Source organism: Nuphar pumila, chromosome 6 (genome assembly GCF_984573655.1).
Source record: "Nuphar pumila chromosome 6, dmNupPumi1.hap1.1, whole genome shotgun sequence".
Taxonomy (NCBI): Eukaryota; Viridiplantae; Streptophyta; class Magnoliopsida; order Nymphaeales; family Nymphaeaceae; genus Nuphar; species Nuphar pumila.
This window is the reverse complement of record NC_143254.1, coordinates 110,564,044-110,590,063: the sequence shown is the minus strand read 5'-3', so window position 1 is coordinate 110,590,063 and position 26,020 is coordinate 110,564,044. Positions and strand designations below refer to the sequence as shown.

General features: G+C 36.7%; 1 protein-coding gene across 1 annotated transcript; it reads left to right on the top strand.

Moving 5' to 3' along the window:
- Positions 1-2,583: 2,583 nt before the first annotated feature.
- Positions 2,584-23,403, top strand: LOC149835696 (uncharacterized). Its single transcript, XM_090010629.1, has 8 exons — positions 2,584-3,021; positions 3,630-3,729; positions 12,671-12,739; positions 13,452-13,569; positions 14,650-14,744; positions 21,805-21,866; positions 21,961-22,057; positions 22,856-23,403. The coding sequence occupies exons 1-8, from the start codon at positions 2,792-2,794 to the stop codon at positions 22,874-22,876; spliced, it is 792 nt and encodes a 263-aa protein (XP_089866755.1). The 5' UTR covers positions 2,584-2,791; the 3' UTR covers positions 22,877-23,403.
- The last annotated feature ends 2,617 nt before the right edge of the window (positions 23,404-26,020 follow it).

Below are 26,020 nucleotides of genomic sequence, written 5' to 3'. Positions count from 1 at the left end.
CTACAATAGGAACAACTTGTACTGTACATGTTGATTTTGAATTGGCCTGTGTGAGAAGCTCACTGGGTTCATGCCTTTAATTTAGAATTCTATCAAATCATTGTATCTAACGCAAGCAACTTCATAAGATTTGACAAATTTTCCATAGCTAATTACCATTTGAATGATGACATTGTTCATTCTGCATACGGGCTTTTGGTCCGGCGTAACTGCGGCTTTTATTGTTGCCTCTCTGTTGTCATATATATATATATATATATATATATATATATATATATAGAGAGAGAGAGAGAGAGAGAGAGAGAGAGAGAGACTATTGCTACGGTATTCCTGGGTTACCTATACTCCCACATGCTAAAAATTATGGTTGTAGGTTGTATCTTCTCAATTAAAAGATGTACTCCACATAGTTTATTTGATAGGGAATCATGCTTTGGATCATGTTTTTTGGAAATAAAAATAAGATTCTTTAATTCATAAAATTTTGATACATTGTGAGGTGTTGATTTTTAAAGGTCTTAAAAAAACATACAATGTATGCTATAATCACATTAATATTCAAAACTTGTTTTCTATTAAATAATGCTTATAGATCATAGCTACAGGGTTTTTAAAAAAAAAAGTTTAAGAAATTTGAAATTCTAAGAGAGTAGGTACACTGATAATATATATACATATATATTATAATATATAGGGTTAATCTAACATTAAACCTGTTAAGTTTAACATAAGATGAATGCAGTCATATTAAAATAACTAAAATACCCTTAAAATGGTGTTTTTGAAATTATATGGTTACTATTTGAGGTCAAAAGAGGTAAATTTGCTGAATACATGAAGTTGAGGTGTGTGATTTTTTAAAAGTATCATTCTTTAAAGGGTATTTTAATCAATTTTATAAGATTGAATCTATCTAATGTTAAACACAATTATTTTAATATTAGATTAACATATATATATATATATATATATATATATATAGGGTTTTGGTTATGCAACTCATGTTGGACCATCCAATGAAAGGATTGGATAGTAAAAAAGAGCCCCATAATTTACCTGGCTTATTTAGTGAGAAAACAAATTTTGCATCATGCAATTACTTTAATGACAAAACATATTTTTATATATTGTAATTATTGTGTGTAAGAAGGATTTTTTAAGCAGAACAAAATCAACAGCTCTTAATGTCAAAAATTCACAAACCCAAAAAAATTATGGCGTGTTAGAACGAGAGAGACTATGGTGTGTGTATATATATATATATATATATATATATATATATATATATATATATATATATATATATATATATATAGAGAGAGAGAGAGAGAGAGAGAGAGAGAGAGAGAGGTCCTTAGAATATGTGAAATGGAAATATGTGAATTTTCATGGGTTTTGTTTTTTGTTTTTCTAAAATCTAACCATAAAGATGTAATTTATACATTTCATTTGAATTGAGGGAGAGAGAGAGAGAGAGAGGTCCCAGAAAGGATTCTGCTGTTTTCTTAGTCGCAGAAGCAGCTGAGTAGATCAGCTTTCTATACACAAATCGTTGAGGCTCACACTGCCGGTCATGAATCACTTTTCAGAAAACGAGATCCGCAACTAATCCCTCAAAACAGTGGAAATAAGTATCATACGGGAGTGAAGAGACTAACAACTTCCACTTTCAATTAGGCAGTTAGGCCTTCAAAACATCCTCATCCTCGTCATAACACTTGAAGTTCTTAACTCAATTTTTTTTATAAATATTTAAGTGTTCAAGTCATATTTTTTAGTTGAAAAAATATGACCCAAAGAGCTTCCTAGCAAATAAATCATGTTGAACACATTTGAGAAAAGTTAATGAAAAAAAGTTCATTTGAGATTTTTTTTTTGATTGGCAAGCTGGGGTTAGGCAGACCCCTACCAGATATCTCTTACGCCCTATGTAACCAAGGGATTTGAACCTGGGTCTTCTGGCATAGGACCCCTCTTAACACATGGGATACCACCTCGGTGGTACATTTGAGAAAAGTTATTGAAAAGTTCACATATTTTAGTTTTCCTATATGCGTATGTTTGTGTGCGTGCGCACATATAGAGAGATTATTTCTTTGGTGGAAGGGTGGCCCAAAATTGACTTAAAACGGGCTTTTAACAAAAATTGATGGGAGGAAACGGCGGATAGAGGGAGAGATGGAGAGAACAAGCAACTCCATAAACCTTTTCTTTTAATATTTTATTCACCCACTATTCTATTTTTTGTTTTGCATAAATATAATAAGTTAATGGGAAAACAAAAGAGAGAGAGAGAGAGCTGTACAAAAAGGAGGGGAAAATGGTAAATTTTGGTTCCTTTCGCTCACAATTATTGGCAATTTGGTATCAATGCCTCGGATCTGCACTGCTGCTGAATTCCAAGATCTAGTTCTTCTTTTCTCTCTCTCTCTCTAAAGTTCCCCGCTAACTATAATTTTTTCTACCCTTACTAATCATTTGTCAACAACCTCTCTCTCTCTCTCTTGCGCGCACGGAAAGGTATGCGTCCCACTCACTCCTGCATTTAACAAAACACCTCTCTCTCTCTCTCTTAAGTTTCCCGCTAACTATAATTTTTTCTACCCTTACTAAGCATTTGTCAACAACCTCTCGCTCTCTCTAGGGTTTCCTTGTAGCTCCTAAATTTCTTCACGTAAGGAGAGGTATACACATCCTCATCAGTATTAGGGCGTATAATCCACTCCCCCGTTTCGACCTCTCTCTCTCTCATTTTTGGAGAAGATTGCGGGAATGACGAGGTAGAAGGGAAATGGCGACGAATTCGAACATGGGGTTTCATCAGGGGACGCTGATCCCGCCGGCGGCATTCAATCGACATGCCATCTCCTTCCAATCGGGAACAATCAACAGCTCTGCCGGAATTCTGTCGCCGGAGTCTGGCTTCTTCGGTGAAGTGTACACCACGCTCAAGCACGACACCGGGTTGGCTGTGGATTGGTCGCCTGAAGAGCAATCCTTATTGGAGAAAAGCCTAATTAGGTACTCTCTCTCTCTCTTACCCATCCCAGTTTCTTGATATTTTTTCTCGTTTTCTTTCTGTTTCTTGATGTTGGTGGTCTATTGCTTTCGTGGTATTCACCAAATATAAAGCTTTCATTTTTTAGCTTTTATGGAAATTCAACGGTTAGAACGGTACCCATGTCGCCTAACTAGGAATACATCATTTTTTTTATCTTTTTTCCTCTTGTGGGCAGTTTCTCGTTTGTTCATTTTTAGGAAAACCTTGATGTTTGAATCAGTGTGAAATTTGATTTATTTGGTTATTTTCAACATTTTGTTAGCATGTGTTGCTTGAATTTCCTTACCAAAATGCGTGTGTTGATTGTTTAGGATGCTACAACACAAATTCGGCAACTTTTTCTACTTCTCTTCAATTAGTAGTATGTATCTTTTGATGGATATTGCATAAATTTCTTTATAGTGATGATTTCTTATATCCTTGTGTTTTCAACTTTATGTCAACATGCATGAAGTGCCTGATGTTAGGACTCGGTTATTTATGGTTGGCCATTTTCATTTTCCCCTGCGGTGTTTTATTGTATAGATATATACTGATTTTCTTTTTCTTTTTGTTTTTTTCGTCTCAGATATTCTGATGAAACTAACATCATAAAGTACATTAAGATTGCTGCTGAGTTGCGAGAAAAGACTGTGCGTGATGTTGCTCTTAGGTGTCGTTGGATGTCAGTAAGTTCATTTTTTGTTTCTCCAGTTCATTTGTTGTTTCTCCTCTCTACAAGTAACAAAGTCCTGGTAATTTCTCACCATACTGCACATTGAATGTGAATTGAGTACATTTGGAGGCAAACTGAGCTTGTAGTTTGAAATTTGATTTGCTTGTTCTTGCTTCTTTTTGGTTATGTTTTCCTTGGATTTTTCTGTTCTACTTTGGCTTAGAGGCACTCTTTGTTGTGCCTGTCTGCTTTTCTGGTGCTGTTTAAATTTATATGTATAATGACTATTGCAAGTAAATCTTCCAGGACGTCACAAGTTCGAAACCCACGGGTGGCGTCCCTTGCTGCAAGGTCAAAGCCGGGCATACTCCCTGGTGGGCAGGGGGCCCCTCAAGGGTTTTACCAACCAGAGGCCAGCCAACGTACGGTCGGTAATGGGGTTTTTTTCCCTTGGATTATCCAGAAAAAGTAAATCTTCCAGGGTTTTCATGGAATGGAACTTAGTTGTCTTGGTGGCATGAACAGAAGAAAACTTGAGGGAAAAGCCTGTGATAAAGTTAGTTGAAAAATATGGGAAAGTTTAGCATTATTTTGGGTTGAAAAAACATAAATCATTATCAAATTTCAAAGGGGCCACTGCACTATATCACGGGAGTAACATGAGATTTTGAAAATTCAAGGAATATTTTTGTTGCTTGGTGCTGTATTACCATAGGTCTAACAAAAATGCTATTGTTGGTCATGGATTTATCCATTTGTGAAAGCACGCATGCCTAAAGTTTGTGAATAGTTGAAATGCATATTGCATGTGCTTTTTCTCTTGAATGAGAATATGGTTATGGTGCTGGGTCCTGGAAAATGTGTGATGCATTGATCACAGTTGACCACAGTGGTGCTCTGCTGCTTGTTGAGTTGTCTATCTGAATTAAAACATAAGCATTAGTCAGTTATTTAACACCTAGCCCCTGTTACTGCGAGATTTGGATTTGATTGGTTTTATTCTTACTAGTGTTTACTACTTTTCTCTGCACCGTGAAAGGAAATCTTGTTCAAAAAGTTGTATAAGAGTCAGGTCATGTTACTGCAAATTATGTCTTGGCCTAATAATTGTATGCCCTTTAGGGGCTAGCTCCGTTCCAGGAATCTGAAGAAACCCTAGGGTTTCTAGATTCCTGGAATTTATTAGAATTTGAATCCTTAGAATGCCCTGTATTAGAATTTGAATCCCTAGAATCCCCTGCTTATGGGCATTTGTTGCAACCTAGAAACCTAGAATTCTCATAGGTCTCTATTCGGTTGTACCTTAAGAATTTTGAATTTTGAAGCATAGTCTGGAAAACACCTTCATAATAGGTGAATTGGTGATATAAAGGTCTCTTGGACTTTTCTGTTTTATTTGTCCATTTTATAAAATATATTGCTTAGTGATCATAAATACAGACCAGCGGAGACAAAGCACAGGAGATTCTAAAGCATTTTAATTTCCTATTCATGCATTGATATTCATCTATTAACCCCTTGCTGCTTTTCTTTCCATAGATCTTCTATGGTTTGCTAGTGTGAAACAAAGAAACATGATATTTTGTTTTTTGTCGAATCTCTAAATTATTCTCTAGTTGTGATGAGCTATGAATGGCCCAGCAGTATGCTTAGCGACATACACTGCCATAAGGATTAGTGGCATTAATATAACTACATACTAGATTTCCCAAGTCTTCTACCTCAATGAACTAAGTCAGCTAGGAACTGCAGCTTAAAATTACAGTGTGGCATAAATGATGTCTCATTTGCATAATAGAATATGTATGTGCTATGACATAATATTCTTATCTCAAAATGGAGTTATGAGTGGAATTATATACATGCATACTCAAATCACAAGAATCCATTGGTTTGTGGATATGTATGTATGTATGTCTGGGACCCTGCTTGTATGTACAGTGTTAATATTTGGTCCGGTCAACCTGATGTCCTATCTAGTAGCAAACACCATTTTCTTCATAATTTTTTCAAGTTCTTTTGTCAATCAAATCCGACAGATATTATCTACATTGTTTATTTAAAAGAAAATGGTTCTGCATCGTTCAATCACGACGTGCATGCAGGTTCTTCAGGAACTGCAAAAATCAACAGCTTACAATCTATGTCACACGGACACTCCATCTTGTCCTCCGTACCCATGTTGACACATGTGTCCCCGTGTCAACACACATCGACACCTGGACACACTATTTTACCCTCCGTACATACAAGTTTGTATTCAATTTATAATTTATAATTATATTTTCAGTTTGTAACTTTATATTTTCAGTATATAATATATATTATAGATATAGCATATATATTTTGATTATATTCAGTTTATTTTGAATTTATTTTGTATTTATGTGATATTTAATATATATATATATATATATATATATATATATATATATATATATATATATATATATATATATATATATATATATATATATATATAACCGTGTCCCCCCCATACCCACATTTTTTGGAATTGCCGTGTTGTACCCTCCGTACCCGTACCCGTACCCGTACTCATTGTAATGAAATAAGCGGAAGTAACCAAGAATGCTAAAGCATTCACTATGTCCCACACGGACAAGTGCAACAAGCACAAGAGAGAAAATCCACTAAGGGATATACAAAGGGCCTTATAAAAAGGCTACACACATGAAAAATAATATCACTATTATTGAAGAGGAGCTCTCAAGAGCAATACAACATACATGGGGGGTTCCCCCTATTTATAAGAAGAGGAGACCAAAGGGGCTCCCAATAGAGTCGTTGGGAGCCCCCAACGGTCACATATGTGACCGTTGGGGGGCCCAACGACTCCATTGTGGGGCCCCTTTTCGGTATCCAAAAAATACAAAAATAAAATTAAAAAGAAAAATAAAAAATAGTGAAATACGAGAAACAAAATAAGTACCCCTATGGGGTACTTTGTGAAATGACCATAATACCCCTATCGGGTATTATGGTATTATTACATATGTTTTAACACCCCCCCTCAAACTTTACGGGGGAATGACCGAAAGTTTGCCGAGGAACAAGAAGCGAGGAGCAGGCATGGCTTTGGTGAAGAAATCGGCAAGTTGATATTCTGAAGTGACATATGGCAGTGTTACTGTCCCACGAAGATATTCATCACGTACATAATGACAGTCCATTTCAATATGTTTCGTCCTCTCATGGAAAGTGTGGTTGCTGGCAATGTAGATAGCACTTTTGTTGTCGCAACAAAGCTTCGAAGCCCCGGTAATTTCGACTCCCATACCTTGAAGAAGACTTCGAAGCAACACCAGCTCCATTGTAGTGGTTGCCATAGCCCTGTATTCTGCTTCAGTAGAAGACAATGAGACTTTCTGCTGTTTCTTGCACCTCCAAGCAATTAGCGAATCTCCTAGGAACACACAAAAGCCAGTAGTTGAGATTCGATCATTTGGGTTTCCTCCCTAGTCAGCATCAGTATAAGCTATTAAATCTAAGGAAGAGATTGAGGATAAGAATAGCCCTTTAGTCAAAGTATTTTTAATATATCGAATGATCCGAAGCACAACACTCATATGCACAGATGTAGGAGCATGCTGAAATTGGCTTGCAGAGTGCACAGCATGAGCAATATCGGGCCTGGTGATAGTCAGATAGGTGAGGGAGCCTATGAGTTGCCTGTAGGGCGTAGGATCGTCCAACAGAACTCCATCCTCCAGTCGTAGTTTAGCATTGATAACCTCGGGAGTCTCCACCTTTTTATCATCTGAAATCCCAGATTTGGAACATATGTCGGCAGCAAGCTTCATCTGTGACAGTATATACCCTCGAGGAGAGTATGCAACTTCTATACCAAGAAAGTACCTGAGAAAACCCAGATCAGACATATCAAAATTATGTTTTAACATATTTTTAACTTTAAGAATACCGCTTTCATCATTGCCAGTGATGATCATATCATCAACATAAAGCAGAAGGATGATGATACTATTACCTGCATTTTTAACAAAAAGAGCAGTGTCAGTATAACATGAGCGAAATCCCAATTGTAACATGATAGCACTAAATCTATCATACCAAGCCTTCGGGGCTTGTTTAAGACCATATAAGGCTTTTAATAACCGAAGGGTTTGACCTTGGTTAACACTGATTCCCGGCGGAGGGTCCATATATACTTCTTCATTCAACTGACCATTAAGAAAGGCATTTTTAACATCTAATTGGAATATAGGCCATTTCTTAGATGATGCTACCGCAATTAAAGTTCTAACGCTTGTCATGCGAGCCACGGGAGCAAAAGTCTCCTCATAATCGATGCCATATTCTTGTGAGTATCCCTTAGCAACTAATCTAGCTTTATAGCGCTCTAGGGAACCATCACTTTTTGTTTTGACTTTGTAGACCCATCGACATCCTATAGCTTTCTTATTTGGAGGAAGGTGAACTATTTCCCAAGTTTTAGCTTTATTTAAAGCATCTAGTTCAACTTTCATTGCTTCAACCCAATGAGGTATACTTTTTGCTTGATTATAATGGGAGGGTTCATAGTAAGAATGCAAGGCTATTAGACAAGCTCTATAGTTAGGTGAGAGAGTTTCATATGAGACAAACCTATTAGGTGGAATTGATTCTCTAGAAGAACGCCTAAGGGAGGTCTCTTCTAGGGGTTCATTAAGCCGCAAGAATTTTTCTAAAGCACTAATAGGTTGGGCTTCCTCACGCCGAGTGTATACTTGGAGATTGTCACCATTAGTTGGTGATACATCATTATCATGAGAATCATGAGTATTTTCTAAAACTTCCGGATGACTGAATCTTCGAAAAGATCATTGATAAACATATAATCAATTTCATTTGGTTTTTCCAATATTTCAAATCCATTTTCATCTTCTAAAAAGGTCACATCTTTGGAGACAAATAATTTATTATTTTTATGGTCAAAGCATCTATAGCCTTTTTGATTTTCACCATATCCTAAAAATACACATTCTATTGCTTTAGGTGACAATTTATCTCTTTTATGTAAAAGAACAAAGCATTTACACCCAAAGATTCGAAGACGATTGTAGTCGGGTTTCATATTAAAAAGTTTTTCATAAGGATAGATATTGTTCAATTTTGAAGATGGCATCCTATTGATTAAATAGGTGGAGGTTAACACGGCTTCGGCCCAAAAATTTTTAGGAATATTTTTAGAAATGAGTAAGGATCTAGTGGTTTCCAAAATATGCCTATGTTTTCTTTCCGCTAGACCGTTTTGTTGAGGAGTTCTTGGGCAAGATTTTTGATGACAAATGCCATGTTGTTTTAGATATGCTTGAAAATCATTTGATAAGTACTCTCCACCCGAATCGGATCTAAGAATGGATATTTGACTTTGAAATTGATTTTGAATTTTTGCATGGAATTCTTTAAAGAAGTTAAAAACTTCCGATTTAAAGTTAAGAAAATAAATCCATACATATCTAGTATAATCATCAATAAAAGTAACATAATATGAATAACCACCTTTAGATAGAATCGGAGATGCCCCCCAAACATCGGAATGCACCAATTCAAAAGGTCTTGTTGTCACAAAGGATCTAATAGGAAAAGGAGTAGACTTCATTTTGCCAAAAATGCAATCTTTGCAATTGATATCTTTGTCTTTACAAAACTTGTGTCCAAAAGGAAAAAGATACATTTTAGAGTAACTTGGATGTCCAAGCCTTTTATGCCAAGTTTCAATATTTTTGTCTTGGACATAAGTACAAAATAAGGTATTTGAAAGTATTAAATTATCCATAAAATAAAGGTCTCCCTTCCTATGGCCTTGCCCAATCCGCTTTCCGGACCGGAGATCCTGCACAAAGCACCCTTGGGATGAGAAAGATATTTCACATCCATGGTCGGCTATTTGAGAAACGGAAAAGAGGTTAAGATTTAATTTTGGAACTATTCTAACTTTTGGAACAAGGAAATTTTGAACATTTTTAGAATCAAGAGTTCCAACACCATTTATTTTGAGAAAAGTTCCATCGGCCGTAGAGACACAAGACATTTTTGAATTGGTGTGCACATTGGTTAATGCATTTTCATGAGGGGTCATGTGAAAAGAAGCTCCGGAATCTAAAATCCAAGAGTACGTACCGGGAGGTGATGATGAGGCAATGGCGGCACCGGAGGTGGAAGAAGTAACCTTTAAAATTTGTTGAAGAGCCAAGGAGATTTGTCCAAGAGTGTCTTTGAGATCCCCGTTCTTGCCGTCATCTTCTTTGGTGGTGGATTCTTCAACGGAAGCCACCTTTGGCTTGAATGCCCCATTTAGCTTTGGGCAAACGGGTTTAATATGTCCCGGCTCATAACAATGGTGACATATAATCATTTTTCTTCCACCACTCCCTTGCTTACCAAAATGAGGTGGTTTGTATGTTTTAACATGATTGCCGGGTTTAGATACGGCAAGAACTTCCTCTATGCTTTTTCCCATGCTATGCCTAGTCTCTTCTTGAGTAATCTCGGCAATAGCTTCTTCTAAGGGAGGAAACGTGGATCTATGGAGAAGTGAGGATCTCACTTGTTCAAATTCGGGACGAAGCCCAAATAAAAATTGAAACAATCTATCTTGTTCCATTTGTTTTTGTCTTAGAACCACATCCTCCATAGATACCCATTTAGGCTCTAAAAGAGCCAATTCATCCCACAAAGGATTTAGAGCACTATAGTAATCTTGTATGCTCATGTCACCTTGTTTTGTGGTTCTTACTTTTCTTGCAAGAAATAAGCTCTTGTAAGATCCTTTTGGGTAAACATACCCTTCATAAAAAACCAAGCTTCATTTGCCCGGCGGAATTTTGCAATATTTGCACATACCTTAAGTTCGACATTATTCATAAACCATGCTAGGATTTTTGCATGGTTGCTCTCCCAATCTTCCATTTGATGATTATAATCTTCAATGGCCTTGAGACGAGCATCGCCTTCAAGTGCTTTCTCTTGATCTCCTTCCATCTTTGTGAGCTTAAGTTATGGTTCCGGAACGGTTCCCATTACATAACCCCAAAGCTTCTTGCCTTTGAGATTATTCTCCATTGCGGATGCCCACATCATGTAATTTTTTCCATTGAGTTTGAATGATAGATCTTGACTTCCATTGCTACACAAGGAAGATGTGAGAAAGAAAGGAAGTAGAGAGAGACAAGATTTTACCTTTAGAAGATCTTATGGCTCTGATACCATGTAATGAAATAAGCGGAAGTAACCAAGAATGCTAAAGCATTCACTATGTCCCACACGGACAAGTGCAACAAGCACAAGAGAGAAAATCCACTAAGGGATATACAAAGGGCCTTATAAAAAGGCTACACACATGAAAAATAATATCACTATTATTGAAGAGGAGCTCTCAAGAGCAATACAACATACATGGGGGGTTCCCCCTATTTATAAGAAGAGGAGACCAAAGGGGCTCCCAATAGAGTCGTTGGGAGCCCCCAACGGTCACATATGTGACCGTTGGGGGGCCCAACGACTCCATTGTGGGGCCCCTTTTCGGTATCCAAAAAATACAAAAATAAAATTAAAAAGAAAAATAAAAAATAGTGAAATACGAGAAACAAAATAAGTACCCCTATGGGGTACTTTGTGAAATGACCATAATACCCCTATCGGGTATTATGGTATTATTACATATGTTTTAACACTCATACCCGCACCCGCACCGTACCTAGGTGACTTAGCTTACAATGTGCTGAAATTTCATGATTCAGAAAATCATGTTTTTACATCGAAAAAACACAATCCAAGGTGCACAGCCTAGCAAATAGACCATCCTGTACACACATATGGGGCCAGATTGAGTCATACAGTTTGCACCCGTGTAGCTAGATAAAACAGTCAGGTCGACCTTACCCAATGCTAACCTGTATGCAGAGTAGCTTTTCAAGACCATACAGATTATAAGAATTTCAACTGACCACATATTACTCCTTAAGAGAAAGAGAGAGAGAGAGAGTACAACTTATAAGAATTTCAGCTGACCATAGATTACTCCTTAAGGTGGACAATGTGTCAGTGCTTCTTTGGAAATCACTTGGTATGTAGCTTGCTGGTTTCTTGTATGAGCAATTTCCAACTTTGGCTGGGTTTACTTATGCATTCTTATGCAACGTATATGACTCCATTACTAGTTTCTTAGGTTGTGTCTTGTCCTTTTCTTTTTCATTGTGCTTTTACTCTGAGATGCTACAGGATGCAAATTTAATGTGTTCTTAGGATTATAGTATTATACTTAAGACTATCGTCAAATATGTCAGTTACCCTTCTGTAATTGTACCTTTGGTTCGGTAAATTAGATTTGCTCTCAGTGTGAAAAGAGTGCATTGTGGCCCTTATGGACTTATGTATGTATTTATGTATATATTATAACTTTTCTTTTTAAGTTTCTAAGTTTTTTCCCTAGCTTGGACTATTTTGGGCCTGTGTCACATAGGTGGTGTTGTGGGTGCAGTGTGCCCAGGTGCTTTAGGGTTGCAGAAGCACTTTTATATAGTTTTTGATGTCATTAACATATTCTTTATTTTCGGTTCCATCTAAGTTTTGCATAGTTACCTGCTGTTTTCTTCAGTACTATTCTATATGCCTAGCTTACCATTTGAAAATACTCAAGTCACAGTAAACCAACACTTTTTACTTAGTTGATCACTCAGTAAGAGCAATCAGGAGAATTAAATTGAAAAACTTAATATTTGATATTGGGTGGTCGACATTAAAAGTGAAATGTATGTCCTTCGAATTTTACATGGCAAATCTGTTATTCTTTGTTCCTCTTTTCTCTGAATATGAAGCTTTGATTAAATAGCTATACAGCTTTAGTTTTTTCTTTTCTTTTAGGATATGAAATTCTATTTACTCTTGAGTTCTGTCTTCATTACCGACACGATGAAACATGATTCTATTTACAGAGGAAGGAAGGTGGAAAGCGGAGGAAGCCAGAAGACTATTATGCTGGGAAGAAGCTTAAAGATAGAAAGGTAAATAGCTCAATACCTCTTCCTATTTTAGTCATCTTCTTTGTTTATGCAATCTTCAATAGCCATTGTGAAAATAGCTTTGTAAAGGTATGGACCAGTTATCATTCAGTCAAAATGACTTGCATTGCAAGAATCCGACTAGATTGTAGGTACAAATGATTGTAGCAAATATATATCCTATGTGTGTGTGTGTGTAGAGTGAGAGAGAGAGAGAGAGAGAGAGAGAGAGTTTTTGGTAGTCAAACATGATAGTTTTAAAGTTTTAAACGTATACTCTATCTGCATAGGTCTGATCCCAGATGATGCATGCAACCCTTTGTCTGTTTTGTACCCTCTATTTACCATTTTGGTAGATTCAATCTCTGCTAGCAAGTTGCAAGGTCAATTTTTGAAGAGGATAAAAAAGTCAATGGGTTTATATTAAACTAGGATTTTCATGGCCAAATAGTTTCCCAAGGTATCATATTAGACTTGACCTTGTGGTGAATAAGCTATGCCAAGCCTACTCAAGGAGCTAATTTTAGGCTTTGAAGATCTTATGTATACAAACAGTGACAACAATAAGGTACCATGGTTCTGTATCATAACAGGCACATTTATAAGTTCATTCTTTTGCATTACTTCCATCAGTCATCAACTCATCATCCTTCTCCCAAATGTGGTCTTGTCATGGAATGGTTTTTCAAATTTCTAACCAGCTACAATTATTCAGGAGAAGATGGCAGATTCTTCTAGTAGGGCTAACGTATGTCCAGTTCCACAGCCAAACTTTGGTACATATCCCTTCATGATGCATCAGATGAACAACAACAATGCTTTATCATGCCAAGGTAGGTTATTCTTCATACTGCTTTAGGGAGTCAAGTGCTATTATGCTCAGTTTGCCATACTTTTGAATGTCTAGTATCTTGGTCTTTTTGCAATATATTTAAAGCTTATCGTCTTTGGAGATGGCTTTTCTTACATTTCTAAATTCAAACACAGGTGTAAGCTTATGTTTTAGAGAGGCCCATTTTTTCCTTCACCACACACACACACACACACACACACACACTTACATGTACATACATGCATTAGTACCCTTTGTTATTAATGTATATGAATTGATCTATCTTTAGACCCTTTATATTAATATTAGCAGTACCTTCAACATACCAATTAGGGAGTTACCTTCTTGAGGTCAGAATGTCACTTTTACTTCTCAAATTAAGATTGCAAAGGTGCCCTTTGTTACTTTTAGAAACTGTGTTGGCTTTTTCTTTTCCCTTCAAAATATATAAAAAAAAACATATTTTACTCTTAAAAGTAACTACATTTCAAAACAAGCATTACTTTTGAAGTTGTTTTTGGTCATTTCAGTCAGTTAAATGCTGCTTAAGTTAATATAAAGGGTTTAGTTAGATTAACCAATAAATATGTTTGTATACATACATACATACATACATTTAGCATACACATACATACATATATACATGTGTAAATGTATATTTTCCAAACTTGTTGAGAACTAGATGTTGGAGAAAAAACTGGCGCCTGGATAGTAGGCCTATGTCAAAACTCTTGGAATATACATATTCACCACCAGAAAATTATTTTCAGTTCGTTACCCAAATGATCCCCTATCTGAAGTTCTGAACTTGGCTATATGCATAGAGCTCTTTTCACTTTTATGGCACGCCAGATGTCTGTGTTGCTTAACGTGTTTTGGTAGCTGTTTAGCTTTAGCATTCTATTGGACCATGCTTGCATGAAGTCTCTTTTTGCAGTTAATCATTCTTGTTATTCTTTGGCTGGAATTGTTTCTGGACAACGTGCAATCTATTGCTTTCATTCATTGTTCCCTATATTCTTTTTAGTTTTCTGGACTCGTCTGTTTTCACTAAACTTACGTAGCAGTGCTGTTCCTGCAGCAGCGACTTCAGCATTGACAAACATGACCAGGCATGTTTTGGAAGAAAATACCCGGGTATTTAGCCAGATTGCTGCCAATCTTGAAGCTTACAAGGTGAATTAGGTGGACCTATTTAATGTTCCATTTGGTTGCATTATCACGAACTACATTTATTTCTTTTCAGCTGTAATATAATTGTTATTTGTTGCATGAAATGCCTCAATATATGATCTCTTTTCCAGCCATATTATAGAGAACCTATTAACTGCAGACTGCCCATAAATCATCATTAATTTCTGCATCCTCTTTTTATTCACTGCAGATATTTGCTAGAGTGCCCAAAGGTCTCTATCCGACTCTCTTCTGTTAACAAACTTGTTAAGAGTGTTGAAAGGGCTCTGTCAGGCTCATTTTTCCTGATGAACTTGGAGTGTCAGAAGGCCTCTATCAGACTCACATCCATTGACGGTCGAAGACAATATTGGATTAAGAGCACATACCTTCCTCTAGTCTTATTTTCAGACCTGTTCTTACTGATTTTCCTCATAGTGCACCAAGGCCTCATTTGTTTCATGCAACTTTCTTGGGAAAGTGCTGAGCTGGCAATCCTGATGTCATCCTTTTCAACCATGAATAAAACAAACATCAAATTATCATTGTGGGAAAGTGTCATGCTGGCACAAGTGGGCCCCAGTTTTTCCCACCACCTGCTACTTTTTATGTGTAAATCCTTTTACACCTCCCCCGTATGAAAGCTTTTACACGAGAAGGTGAGCTGGCAGGATTTTTTAGAAATCTGTGCCCATTCCCATGTAAGGCCTTTCCTTTACATGAGAATGAAACAATAAGCCCTAAGTGTCTGAGCAAGTTTGTTCCACTTGAAGTCAAGGAAATTGGATCTTATGTCACTCAGGATCAGATTTTACCCATCAATGTTAATATATATAGAGATTATGACACATACACATACATATATATGTCTATGTGTCTATCTACATATACAAATATATATATTTCTTTTGTAATACCCAATAGGGGCAAATTAGTCTTTTCACATTGTACACACATATCCTAAAAGATATGTTCTTCTTCTTTTTTCTTTTTCTTTTTGCCTTTTTTCTTTTCTTTCTTTATTGGTTGAGAGGGGTCCACAAAGAGTTGTTGGACCCCTCCAATGACTCGATGGGAGCCCCTCCTTGGGTCCCTTAGTGTGTATAAATAAGGGGCTTGGCTCCATGTATTCTTTAAGCTTCTTGTGAAGCATTATATGAGTGAAATACATTTTTTCACCTTATTTTGTGTGTTTTACCACTTTTTGTGGTTTGTTGCAATCTTACCCATTAGTGGCTTCTTGTGTATGTACGTGCTTTCGTGCTTGCTCTTGGAGATATCGCCTCACTCATTTGGCACTTCATTACATGGTATTGGAGCCTTGGTTGAGAATGCTTCATCGGATCCTCTCTTGACAAGTAATATCACTCCTCTTTCTTGCTTTCAAACTCTTTTTCTATAAATGGCCAACAAGGATGCAAAAATCGACCTCTCATTCAAATTGGATGGGACCAATTACCAAATGTGAGCGGTCGCTATGAAAAATAATCTCAAAGGTAAAAAACTTTGGGGTTATGTGTGTGAAACCATTCCGGAACCACAATTGAAGTTAATTAAGTTTGAAGGAAATGAGGAAAGATTATTAAACGAAGAGGAAAAAGAGAAGGCTATTATTGACTTCTCTTTAAAAATGGAAGATTGGGAAAGTGAGCATGCTAAAATTCTAGCATGGTTCATGAATAATGTCGAATTAAAGATTTGTGCAAATCTTGCAAAGTTTAAGAAGGTTAATGAAGCTTGGTTCTTTATGAAAGGCATGTACACTCAAAGAGACCTTGCTAGGCATTTCTTTCTACAAGAAAAGGTAAGAGCTACCAAGCAAGGTGATATGAGTATTAGGGACTATTATAGTGTCCTATCTTCTTTATGGGATGAACTTGTTCTTCTCGAACCTCAATGGGAAGGTAGTGCTATTGCTATGAGGCAAGAGAAAATGAAAAAAAAGAGGGTTTTTCAATTTATTCATGGACTTCGTCCCGAATTTGAGCAACTTAGAGGATCCCTTCTTCATAGGGCTTCTACTCTTCTAAGTGACATTTTGGCCGACTTATGTCAAGAAGATACTCATTTGGCCTTGAAAAGAGATGTTGATGAAGTTCATGCCGTATCTAGACCCGACAACAATGTAAGATCATATAAACCACCCCATTTTTGGAAGAATAATGGTAGTGGAGGAAGAAAAATTATTTCTCATAATTGTAATGAACCGAGCCATATTCGTCCGAATTGCCCCAAATTCAAGAATAAGGTAGCTTTCGTTGGTGAAATTCCTCCAAACACAAATGAAGATTCAAAGAAGGATGGAGACATAAAGGAGTCCACCGCCCATCTTACCGAAACTCTTCAACAATTTATAAAGATGAATTTCTCTACATCCTCCTCCTCACCCTCCACTTCCAGTGCCACAATCTCCTCTTTTTAAGGTATGACCTCTTGGATTCTTGACTCGGGTGCCTCCTTTCATATGACTCCAAATGCATCATTTTTGTCAAAACCAAGTCTCAATAAATTCAAATCATATGTTTTCACCGTCGATGGAACATCCTTGGATGTTGAAGGCATTGAAAACCTTTAGAAAACTTATGACCAAAACAAAGATTTTTTTGTTCCCAAAATCCGAATTATTTTAAAACTTAATTTAAATCTTTTTTTCGTTTCTCAAATTACCGATTTTGAATGTGATGTCACTTTTTTACCTACACATTGCTATGTGCAGGATCTCCGGTCCGGGAAGCAGATTGGGCAAGGCCATAGAAGAGGAGATCTTTATTATATGGATTTTTTGTCTTTGCCATCCAAATCATTTTGTAATCATGTTCAATCCAAAGATATCGAGACTTGGCATAAGAGACTTGGACATCCTAGTATTTCCAAGTTGTATCTCTTTCCTTTTTTGAAAAAAAATTGTAATACAAGTACATTTACATACAATGATTGTATTCTTAGAAAGATTCATTCGCTTCCGTATTCACATAGTAATTTTGTGTCAAAAAGACCTTTTGAACTTGTGCATTCTGATGTATTGGGGCTGGTACCCATTATGTCCAAAGAGGTATATTCCTACTGTTACTTTTATTGATGACTTTACTAGATATACATGAGTATACATTATTAAAAACAAATCTGATGTCTTCACTAATTTTAAAGAAGTCCATGTTCTTATTCAAAATCAATTTCAAAACAATATAGCTATATTTAGATCCGATTCTAGAGGTGAGTACATGTCTAAAGATTTTCAAAATTATTTCAAAATAAATGGAATTTTGCACCAATAATTTTGTCCTAAAACTCCGCAACAAAATGGTCTTGCAGAAAGGAAACATAGACATTTAATTGAAACTACAAGAACACTTCTTGTCTCTAAAAATATTCCTAAAAACTTTTGGGCCGAAGCTCTTCTTACCGCAACATATCTTATCAATTGTATGCCCTCTTCTTCTTTAAAAAATGTATCACATTTTGAAAAATTATTTAAAATTACTCCAGATTTTAATAGACTAAGGATCTTTGGATGTAAATGTTTTGTGCTTGTTCAAGGACAAGATAAATTATCACCCAAAGCTCTTGAATGTGTGTTCATTGGCTATGGTGAAAATAAAAAAGGCTATAGATGCTATGATATTCGAAACAATAAACTTTATGTATCAAGAAATATAAACTTTCTTGAAGAACAAAATGATTTTGATATCCACACATCTAGAGAAGACATTGATTATTCCTTTCTATTTGATTTAGCTCCTATAATTGAGTCCCCTGATGCAATTATTTGCGATAATACTTGTGATGGTATTTTACATCATAATGATATACCACAACATGATAATGTTTCTCAAAATGAGAACCTTAATGATATAAATGTATATACCCGGCGGTTAGGAAATGAACATCAACATGCTCTTGAAAGATATTCTCAAGACTTCTCTTTAGAAGAACCCATAGGCGGAGCTGGGGAGGGCTAGAACTGGGTTGTAGCCCAGTCCTGCCTCCCGGCCCAGTTAATATTTTTTTTTTTTAAATCCCAATCCTAGCCCAGCCCAGCCCCTGATTCCATATGAAATAGATTTTTATCCATTTTTGTAGCCCAGCCCTGACTGCAGCAAATAGTTTGATTTGTCCATATGAAATAGATTTTTATTAATAATTGTAGCCATTTTTTATTTTATCTCAAAAAAAAAATTTTGGGGGCGCTGCCCCCGAACCCCAAACTATCACACAAATTTTTTTTGCTACACCCCTGTTTGTCCCCCCCCCCACATGAATCCTAGCTACGCCCCTGGAAGAACATATTGATCAACCTAGGAGATCTTCTCGTAATAGTAGGCCACCACAAAAATTTGTGTCTTATGAATCTTTTTCACCTAATTATAGGACTTGTCTCATGTTAATACATTTGTATCATGAGCCTACTTCATTTAAAGAAGCTAAAGATCATTCACATTGGATTGAAGCCATGAAAACTGAATTAAAAGCTCTTAACAAAGCCCAAACGCCCAAACTTGGAGCATTATTCATCAACCATTAGGAAAAAAGGCAATTGGGTGTAGATGGGTATATAAAGTCAAAACCAAATGTGATGGATCTCTAAAAAGATACAAAGCTCGTTTGGTTGCAAAAGGATACACTCAAGAATATGAGATTGATTATGAAGAAACCTTTGCTCAAGTAGCTAGAATGACTAGTGTGCGAACATTAATTTCTTTAGCCTCCATTAAGCAATGGTTGATATATCAATTTGATGTTAAAAATGCGTTTTTAAATGAAACTTTATTTGAAGAAGTTCTTATGGATCCTCCGCCAAGTCTTGAAATTGGTAAATGAAATATTATAAAGTTAAATAAAACTCTTTATGGTCTTAAACAAGCACCAAAAGCTTGGTATGATTTTTTTAGCAAAGTAGTTCTCGATAATGGTTTTTTCTCATGTTATACGGATACTGCTTTGTTTGTTAAAACTTCTAATGAGTACGTAACAATTTTGTTACTATATGTTGATGACATGATTATCATAGGTAATGATAAAAAGGGTATTGACCTTATTAAAAATATTCTCAAAGAAAATTTTGATATGTCTGACCTTGGTTTTCTAAGGTATTTTTTAGGAATTGAAGTTGCATACTCCCCCAAGGGGTATGTTCCCTCTCAGATGAAACTTGCCTCCGACATTATTGCCCGGTCTGAGCTGACAGATGACAAGAAGGTGGAAACTCCAGAAGTGATTAATGCCAAGATGAGAGCCAGTGATGACACTCATTTAGCAAATCCCACGTCTTATCGTCAGTTGATTGGGTCACTGATATATTTATCTATCACCTGGTCCGATATTTCTTATGCGGTTCATAGTGCAAGCCAATTTTAGACTGCTCCTTCTACCATTTACATGGCCGCAATCATGAGGATTATCAGATATTTGAAAAACACCATAACTAAAGGATTATTCTTACCCTCTTATTCACCTCTTACTTTACTTGCCTATACTGACTCTGATTGGGGGGTAACCCTGATGATCGTATTTCCACTATAGGTTATTGTGTGTTTCTTGAAGAGTCACTTATTTCATGGAGGTGTAAGAAGCAACAGAAAGTTTCTCTCTCTTCTACAGAAGCAGAGTATCGTGCGATGACCTCTACCACCACTGAGATTGTATGGTTAAGAAGTTTGCTTAAAGATATGGTCGTCTCATTCTCAACTCCTTCGAAGATGTGCCGCGACAACAAGAGTTCTATCTACATTGCCAGCAATCACACATTTCATGAACGAACAAAGCACATTGAGATGAACTGTCATTATGTTCGTGATGAGTTCTTACGGGGCACCATTCAATTTCCATATGTTCTTACCGAGTATCAGTTGGCGGATTTCTTCACCAAAGCTTTGCCATCGCCTCATTTCTACTTTCTCCTTAGCATATGTTCATAATTTTCTTCTAAGTGGTCTCACGCTTCCCTGCTTCCTAAAATTTTGAAAGTGCCTCGCTTCCCGCTTCCCGCTCCCGCTTTCCGTATCGCTTCCCGCTCCCGCTTCCTCGACTGGTAACTCTGGTTTGAGGGGGGGTGTTAAAATATGTTATATATATATATATATATATATTACATGTATATGTCTATGTGTCTATCTACATATATAAATCTATATATTTCTTTTGTAATACCCAATAGGGGCAAATTAGTCTTTTCACATTGTACACGCATATCCTAAAAGATATGCTTTCTTCTTTTTTCTTTTTTTCCCTTTTTCTTTTTGCCTTTTTTTCTTTTTTTTTCTTTATTGGTTGATAGAGAGTTTGGATCTTATGGGGAATTTGGATGATAATGATCTTGTACCATCACAATATGTTGAGGAGATCACCACCAAGGGAAAAGAACAAACAGCTGCATCTTCCACTAAACTTGTTCTGATCTTGCTTGCTGTGCTTGAAATCTCAGGATAGGATGTTGGTAGCACGTCTTATTACTTTAGCACAAGACATGCTGACCAGTGTGAATCTCATCACGTCATTCAACTCTAATACACTATATGAGTTTTTTCCAGAATTATCCTCTCTCTCTCTCTCTGAATTACTCTGAGGCTTGCTGCTGGGAATCTTACATTTTGGAATTGTATGTACCCTCACCCAATAGAGCACTGCAAGATGTTTGTACAGATATTATCTAGACTAAATATGAACGGGAGGTATATCACGTAGTTTGTGTTGCATCCTGATGTCATTATTGTCATGGTTTTGTTAATTATGGTATTCAGAGAGTGGTTTCAAATGAATATTCCCTTTGGCACTTCCTTGGGCCATGAATTGAATTTCAAATCCTATGCAAACAGCTGACCATGGACAGCCTAAATATTTTGTACTGGGAGAATATCTGATGTCACAAGATGCACCTAGTTTTTGTCAGTTAAAGAAATTTTCATAGGTAAATTATCCATTCCCCTGCTGTTTTTCTGTGATTACAGACAGAATTGCTCAAACATTCTAATAACATCATACTTGAATGGATAACTTTGTCATACAATTATGCACTCCAAGAAGTGCACTTTTGTCAAATTAATATGGGTCTTTCTATTTTACTCAGGTACAGGATAATGTTGATCTCTTCCATCGCACCAGAAGTAATATTGCAACCATCCTGAATGAGTATGTCAGCAAGTATTGGTGTTTTGTCATCCTAATTTTATATATTTATATGATCTGTCTTTTCTCACTTGTGGTCCTGCTTAAATTTGTACAGCATGAGTGGGATGCCTGGGATAATGAATCAGATGCCCCCGTTGCAGGTTACTATCAATGAAGAACTTGCAAGTACCATTCTCCCTAATGCCACTCAGGTGAACCTCTCTCTCTCTCTCTCATGCTTATATGGAAACGTCTTCCAAGTGTGCTGCAGGAAACATCCAAAACTTCGCTACCAATGAGGAATCATTTTTCATTTCAAATTTAAATCAATATTTCTAGCCAGTGCGTGCACGTTAAATTATTTGCTTTTCAGGTTAAATATCCGATAACTGGTGGTTATTTGAATATTATGAAAATGGTTACATGAACTCAACGAGAGTTTGAAAACATGTTTTTCACATATAAAGCACCTTAACAACCTGAAATTTTCAACTTGACAAAGTTTTATCCCATTATTTGACCATTTCCTCACAGTTGTCATTCAAATACCTGACCAATTTCTTGAATGACTCGGTACAAATGATCCCAACTCTTAGTCAGTGCTTTAAATTTATTGCATTTTTATTGTGACAAACACACCAAAGCATGAAAATCAAGATTAGCATCATGATAAACCTGACTTATATTTTTTTGATGAAAAATGCAATTTTAATGTGATTTTCGTTTTTATTTTCTTTATATTTGCATAGTTTCTTTTGTTCCTTTAAATATTAAATGTATTGAGATTTTCTCGATATTGGCTTCCAATATTTTCAATATTATAAGATTTTTCTTGCTGAGAAAACATCTAGAACATGATCTGCAATGCTGTACACGCAGAGAGAGAGAGAGAGAGAGAGAGAGAGAGAGAGAGAGAGAGAGAGAGAGAGAGAGAGAGAGAGAGAGAGAGATGCTTTATGTCAATATGTTTACTGCATTGATTGAGTCCGTTTACATTTGTGGGATCACAGATCAAAAAAATCTGCTTATAGAGATTATGATTGTAAGCAAGAGCAAATGAGTGCAGATTGTCTGGTGCATAGAGGAAGAGACCATGTTATGTTCTTGCTGGTTGCTGTTGTTGGCATACACAAGCACTGGTTGGAGCTTCTTCGATTGTATGTATCACATGCCTACACACGCAGGCCTGCATGCAGCTACCTGCACATGCACACATGCAGGCCCATGTAAAGTTCTCAGAGCGCTACAAATATAAATACTGAATGAAGCTGCAGAAAAAATCTGTTTCTCTTTCACCCATGATAAGTTTCAAAGGAAGTGGGTTTAGTTTCTGTGAAAGCGTTTAGGATCTAGGTCGCTTTTCCTTTCTCTTTTTCTTTTATTTTATTGGGTATTTGCCGCTGCAGCTGCAAATTGTTTTTAGATTTGATGATACTGAATGTCTACTGGGAATATGAGATTACAAACATGGACATGCTATGAGTGGAACAGCTGGGAATTCATGACCATGGCACATACACATTATGTGCAAACAAACCCTAATTGATATGGATTATCATTCGGTGTTCGAGCTATGGTTGATGTAATAATCATAAGCTCATCAATTTACATGTTAACATCCACCATAACTGGTGGCTAAAGTTTAAAAAATTTCCCAAAACTGGAAGCCTTAAGATTTATTTTAGTATGGAGACTGGTAAAACTTTCAAATTTTCCCTGTTCTATGCTGTTTTTCAAGTTTGCATAATTCTAAACTTCATGTGCTTTTTTCTTCCTAAATGAATCCCAGTATATGAGATAATAGTTTGTCATCAGAAGATATGGGGCTATAACGTTGGGGGAAAGGGAGGGACAAGGTGAAAAAAAGCACCTGATTATCCTTGGACTGTGGCACAATTTGTGTTTCATCTAGCCTGGGTACATGGGTACACTGTCACAAAAAAACAGGTGCGACTCTGAGTTCGACACGCGAACTCAACTTTTTCTGAAAATAGGGCATGTGAACGTTTTCCTAAATCAATAAAAAGCTATTCTTTTGACATTTCAATATATACAAACATATTTTTATTGAAATGTTATTCAAATATTAAAACAATGTCTGTATGTGTGAAGGTTATATCAGTGTGTCTGACTCGGTCACCCATGACACACTCGTGAATAGCCTGGATATCAGGCAGGCCTAGCCATCTTGGTTGGCTCACAAACTGGATTAGGGTTTGACTAAGAATAAGCCTAGCTTGTTAAGCAATACTGGACGTAGTCCGAGGAAAGTAGGGCTAACCAGCTCTCGTGTACTTTTCATGTCAGCCTTGGTCTCTTGTAAAAATTAGATCTCATGTCCAAACCCAGTTTGGTTATCTATGTGTCTAGCTATTGCAAGATCTGATGGATCTCGGGGTAACCTAAATGAAAAAAGTAGTTTTTTTCTTAAAGGAATCATAGTGATAATGGAACCATTGACTTGATTGATGCAGGTATACCCAACCACACAACTGAGCTATGTTTTCGTTCATGCTCAACTCAGATATGTATAAGAATCGAACTCATGCTCGGCTCGCCATCAAACCACCCCAACACGAACGAGTTTGGGATGAGCTGAGCCACGAGTTGCTAGGATTGTTTACCAGTCTTAATCCCAATAGACTTTTTTTTTTATAGGTAAGATGTGAGGTATGCCATAAAGATACTAGGATATGAGGATGCACGATGTAAGTTCAACTAGCAAGTTTGAAAATCTTTTTCAAAAATAGGGCACGAGGGCACAATTTTTTTAATCAATCTAAACTATTTTTGGATATTTTAATATTTACAAATTATTTTCCTTCTTGTTCCTTTTTTGAATCTTTTAATGAATTTTTCTTTTGCTTCCTAAAAAAAAATTATTTACAATTAGAAACAGTGATAATTAATAAAAATATAAAATAATGGTTGTGGAAATCTGTGTTTGGATCAATGTGCATGTCTGGTCGTATCACGGCCAAAATGGCGTGTCATTGTGACATAAGTTGAGAGACAACCTATGGAATTTGAACTCAAGATCCCTAGGTTATGATAGTGCACCTAACCGTCCAGCTAAATACCTAATTTGTACCCAAGGCCATCAATTTTGAAACTGACAATCCACGCGATGTGTGTGTGACCATTTCCCTTCTTGTCAAGCATGTCGTGTGAATTGTGATGACCAACGGGGTCACCTTGTGTTGGGACGTTTCAGGTTCGAATCCCAATGGTATGGTTGTATAACCAGTAGGGGTCTGCCTAACCCCAGTTTTCTCTGTCAAAAGCGAAAAAAAAAAGCACGTATTGTGATGAAACTTGGGGCATTCCACACCTAAAACCCCACAAGATAGTGATCTTGATTAAATGCAGACGAAGAAAAGGTGTAAGTAACATGACAACACTTTTTGGGGACCAATAACTAAATCCTTTTTTTTTTTTGTTATAGAAAAATTGATGCAATAAGCCAAGACATGAAGCTACCCTGGTATTCCAAGTCAAGCTGAAAGTGGGGGAAACATCCAATTTGGGTTGACCAATAACTAAATTCTATTCGTTTTGTTATCAACAAATTGATGCAAGAAGCCAAGACAACAAGCTACCCTAGTATTCCAAGGTAAGCTGAGTGGGGCCAACATCCAATTTGGGACAACCCATATCCATATAAGGTAGCATCTTTCCGAAATTGGGGCGGACTTGAGTTGATTGTTCTTGTCCAATCCAAACTGAAATACGTGGTATCATGTTCCAAATCGGATTAAGTAATATTCTTTTCCACGCAAAAGGTCTGCTTTTCAAACCCGAGCAATGGGTATGGAGTGGCGTTGTAGGGCAGGTCCACTCTTTCAAGGTTTACGTGGGGCCAATTATGGCTCAATCTTGGTGGGTTCCTTGTCATAAAAATGGGGCCATCCGATAGGGAGACAGGCCCGTTAAGTGACCCGGTTCTCGTCAAGGATTCCTCGTCATTAAAAAGTTTTCTGTTTTAACGACAGTATTGCCCGTCGCTATATACCATTACTAAAAAAAAAGCATGTCTCGCGAGAGGCGAGAGACCTTCAACCTGATCATCCATTCTCTCTCTCTCTCTCTCTCTCTCTCTCTCTGAGGTTAGGGCTAGGGCGTCGGCTTCCTCCTCTCTTTCGTATAGAAAGGGAAATGCAGCAGAGAGGGAGGAC

Bases quoted from the DNA above. Each gene is read 5' to 3' on its own strand.
- LOC149835696 (XM_090010629.1), top strand. From the start codon at position 2,792: ATGGCGACGAATTCGAACATGGGGTTTCATCAGGGGACGCTGATCCCG. The intron at 3,730-12,670 runs GTAAGTTCATTT...TTCTATTTACAG, and splicing joins TTAGGTGTCGTTGGATGTCA to AGGAAGGAAGGTGGAAAGCG. The intron at 22,058-22,855 runs GTGAACCTCTCT...GTGGGATCACAG, and splicing joins TTCTCCCTAATGCCACTCAG to ATCAAAAAAATCTGCTTATA.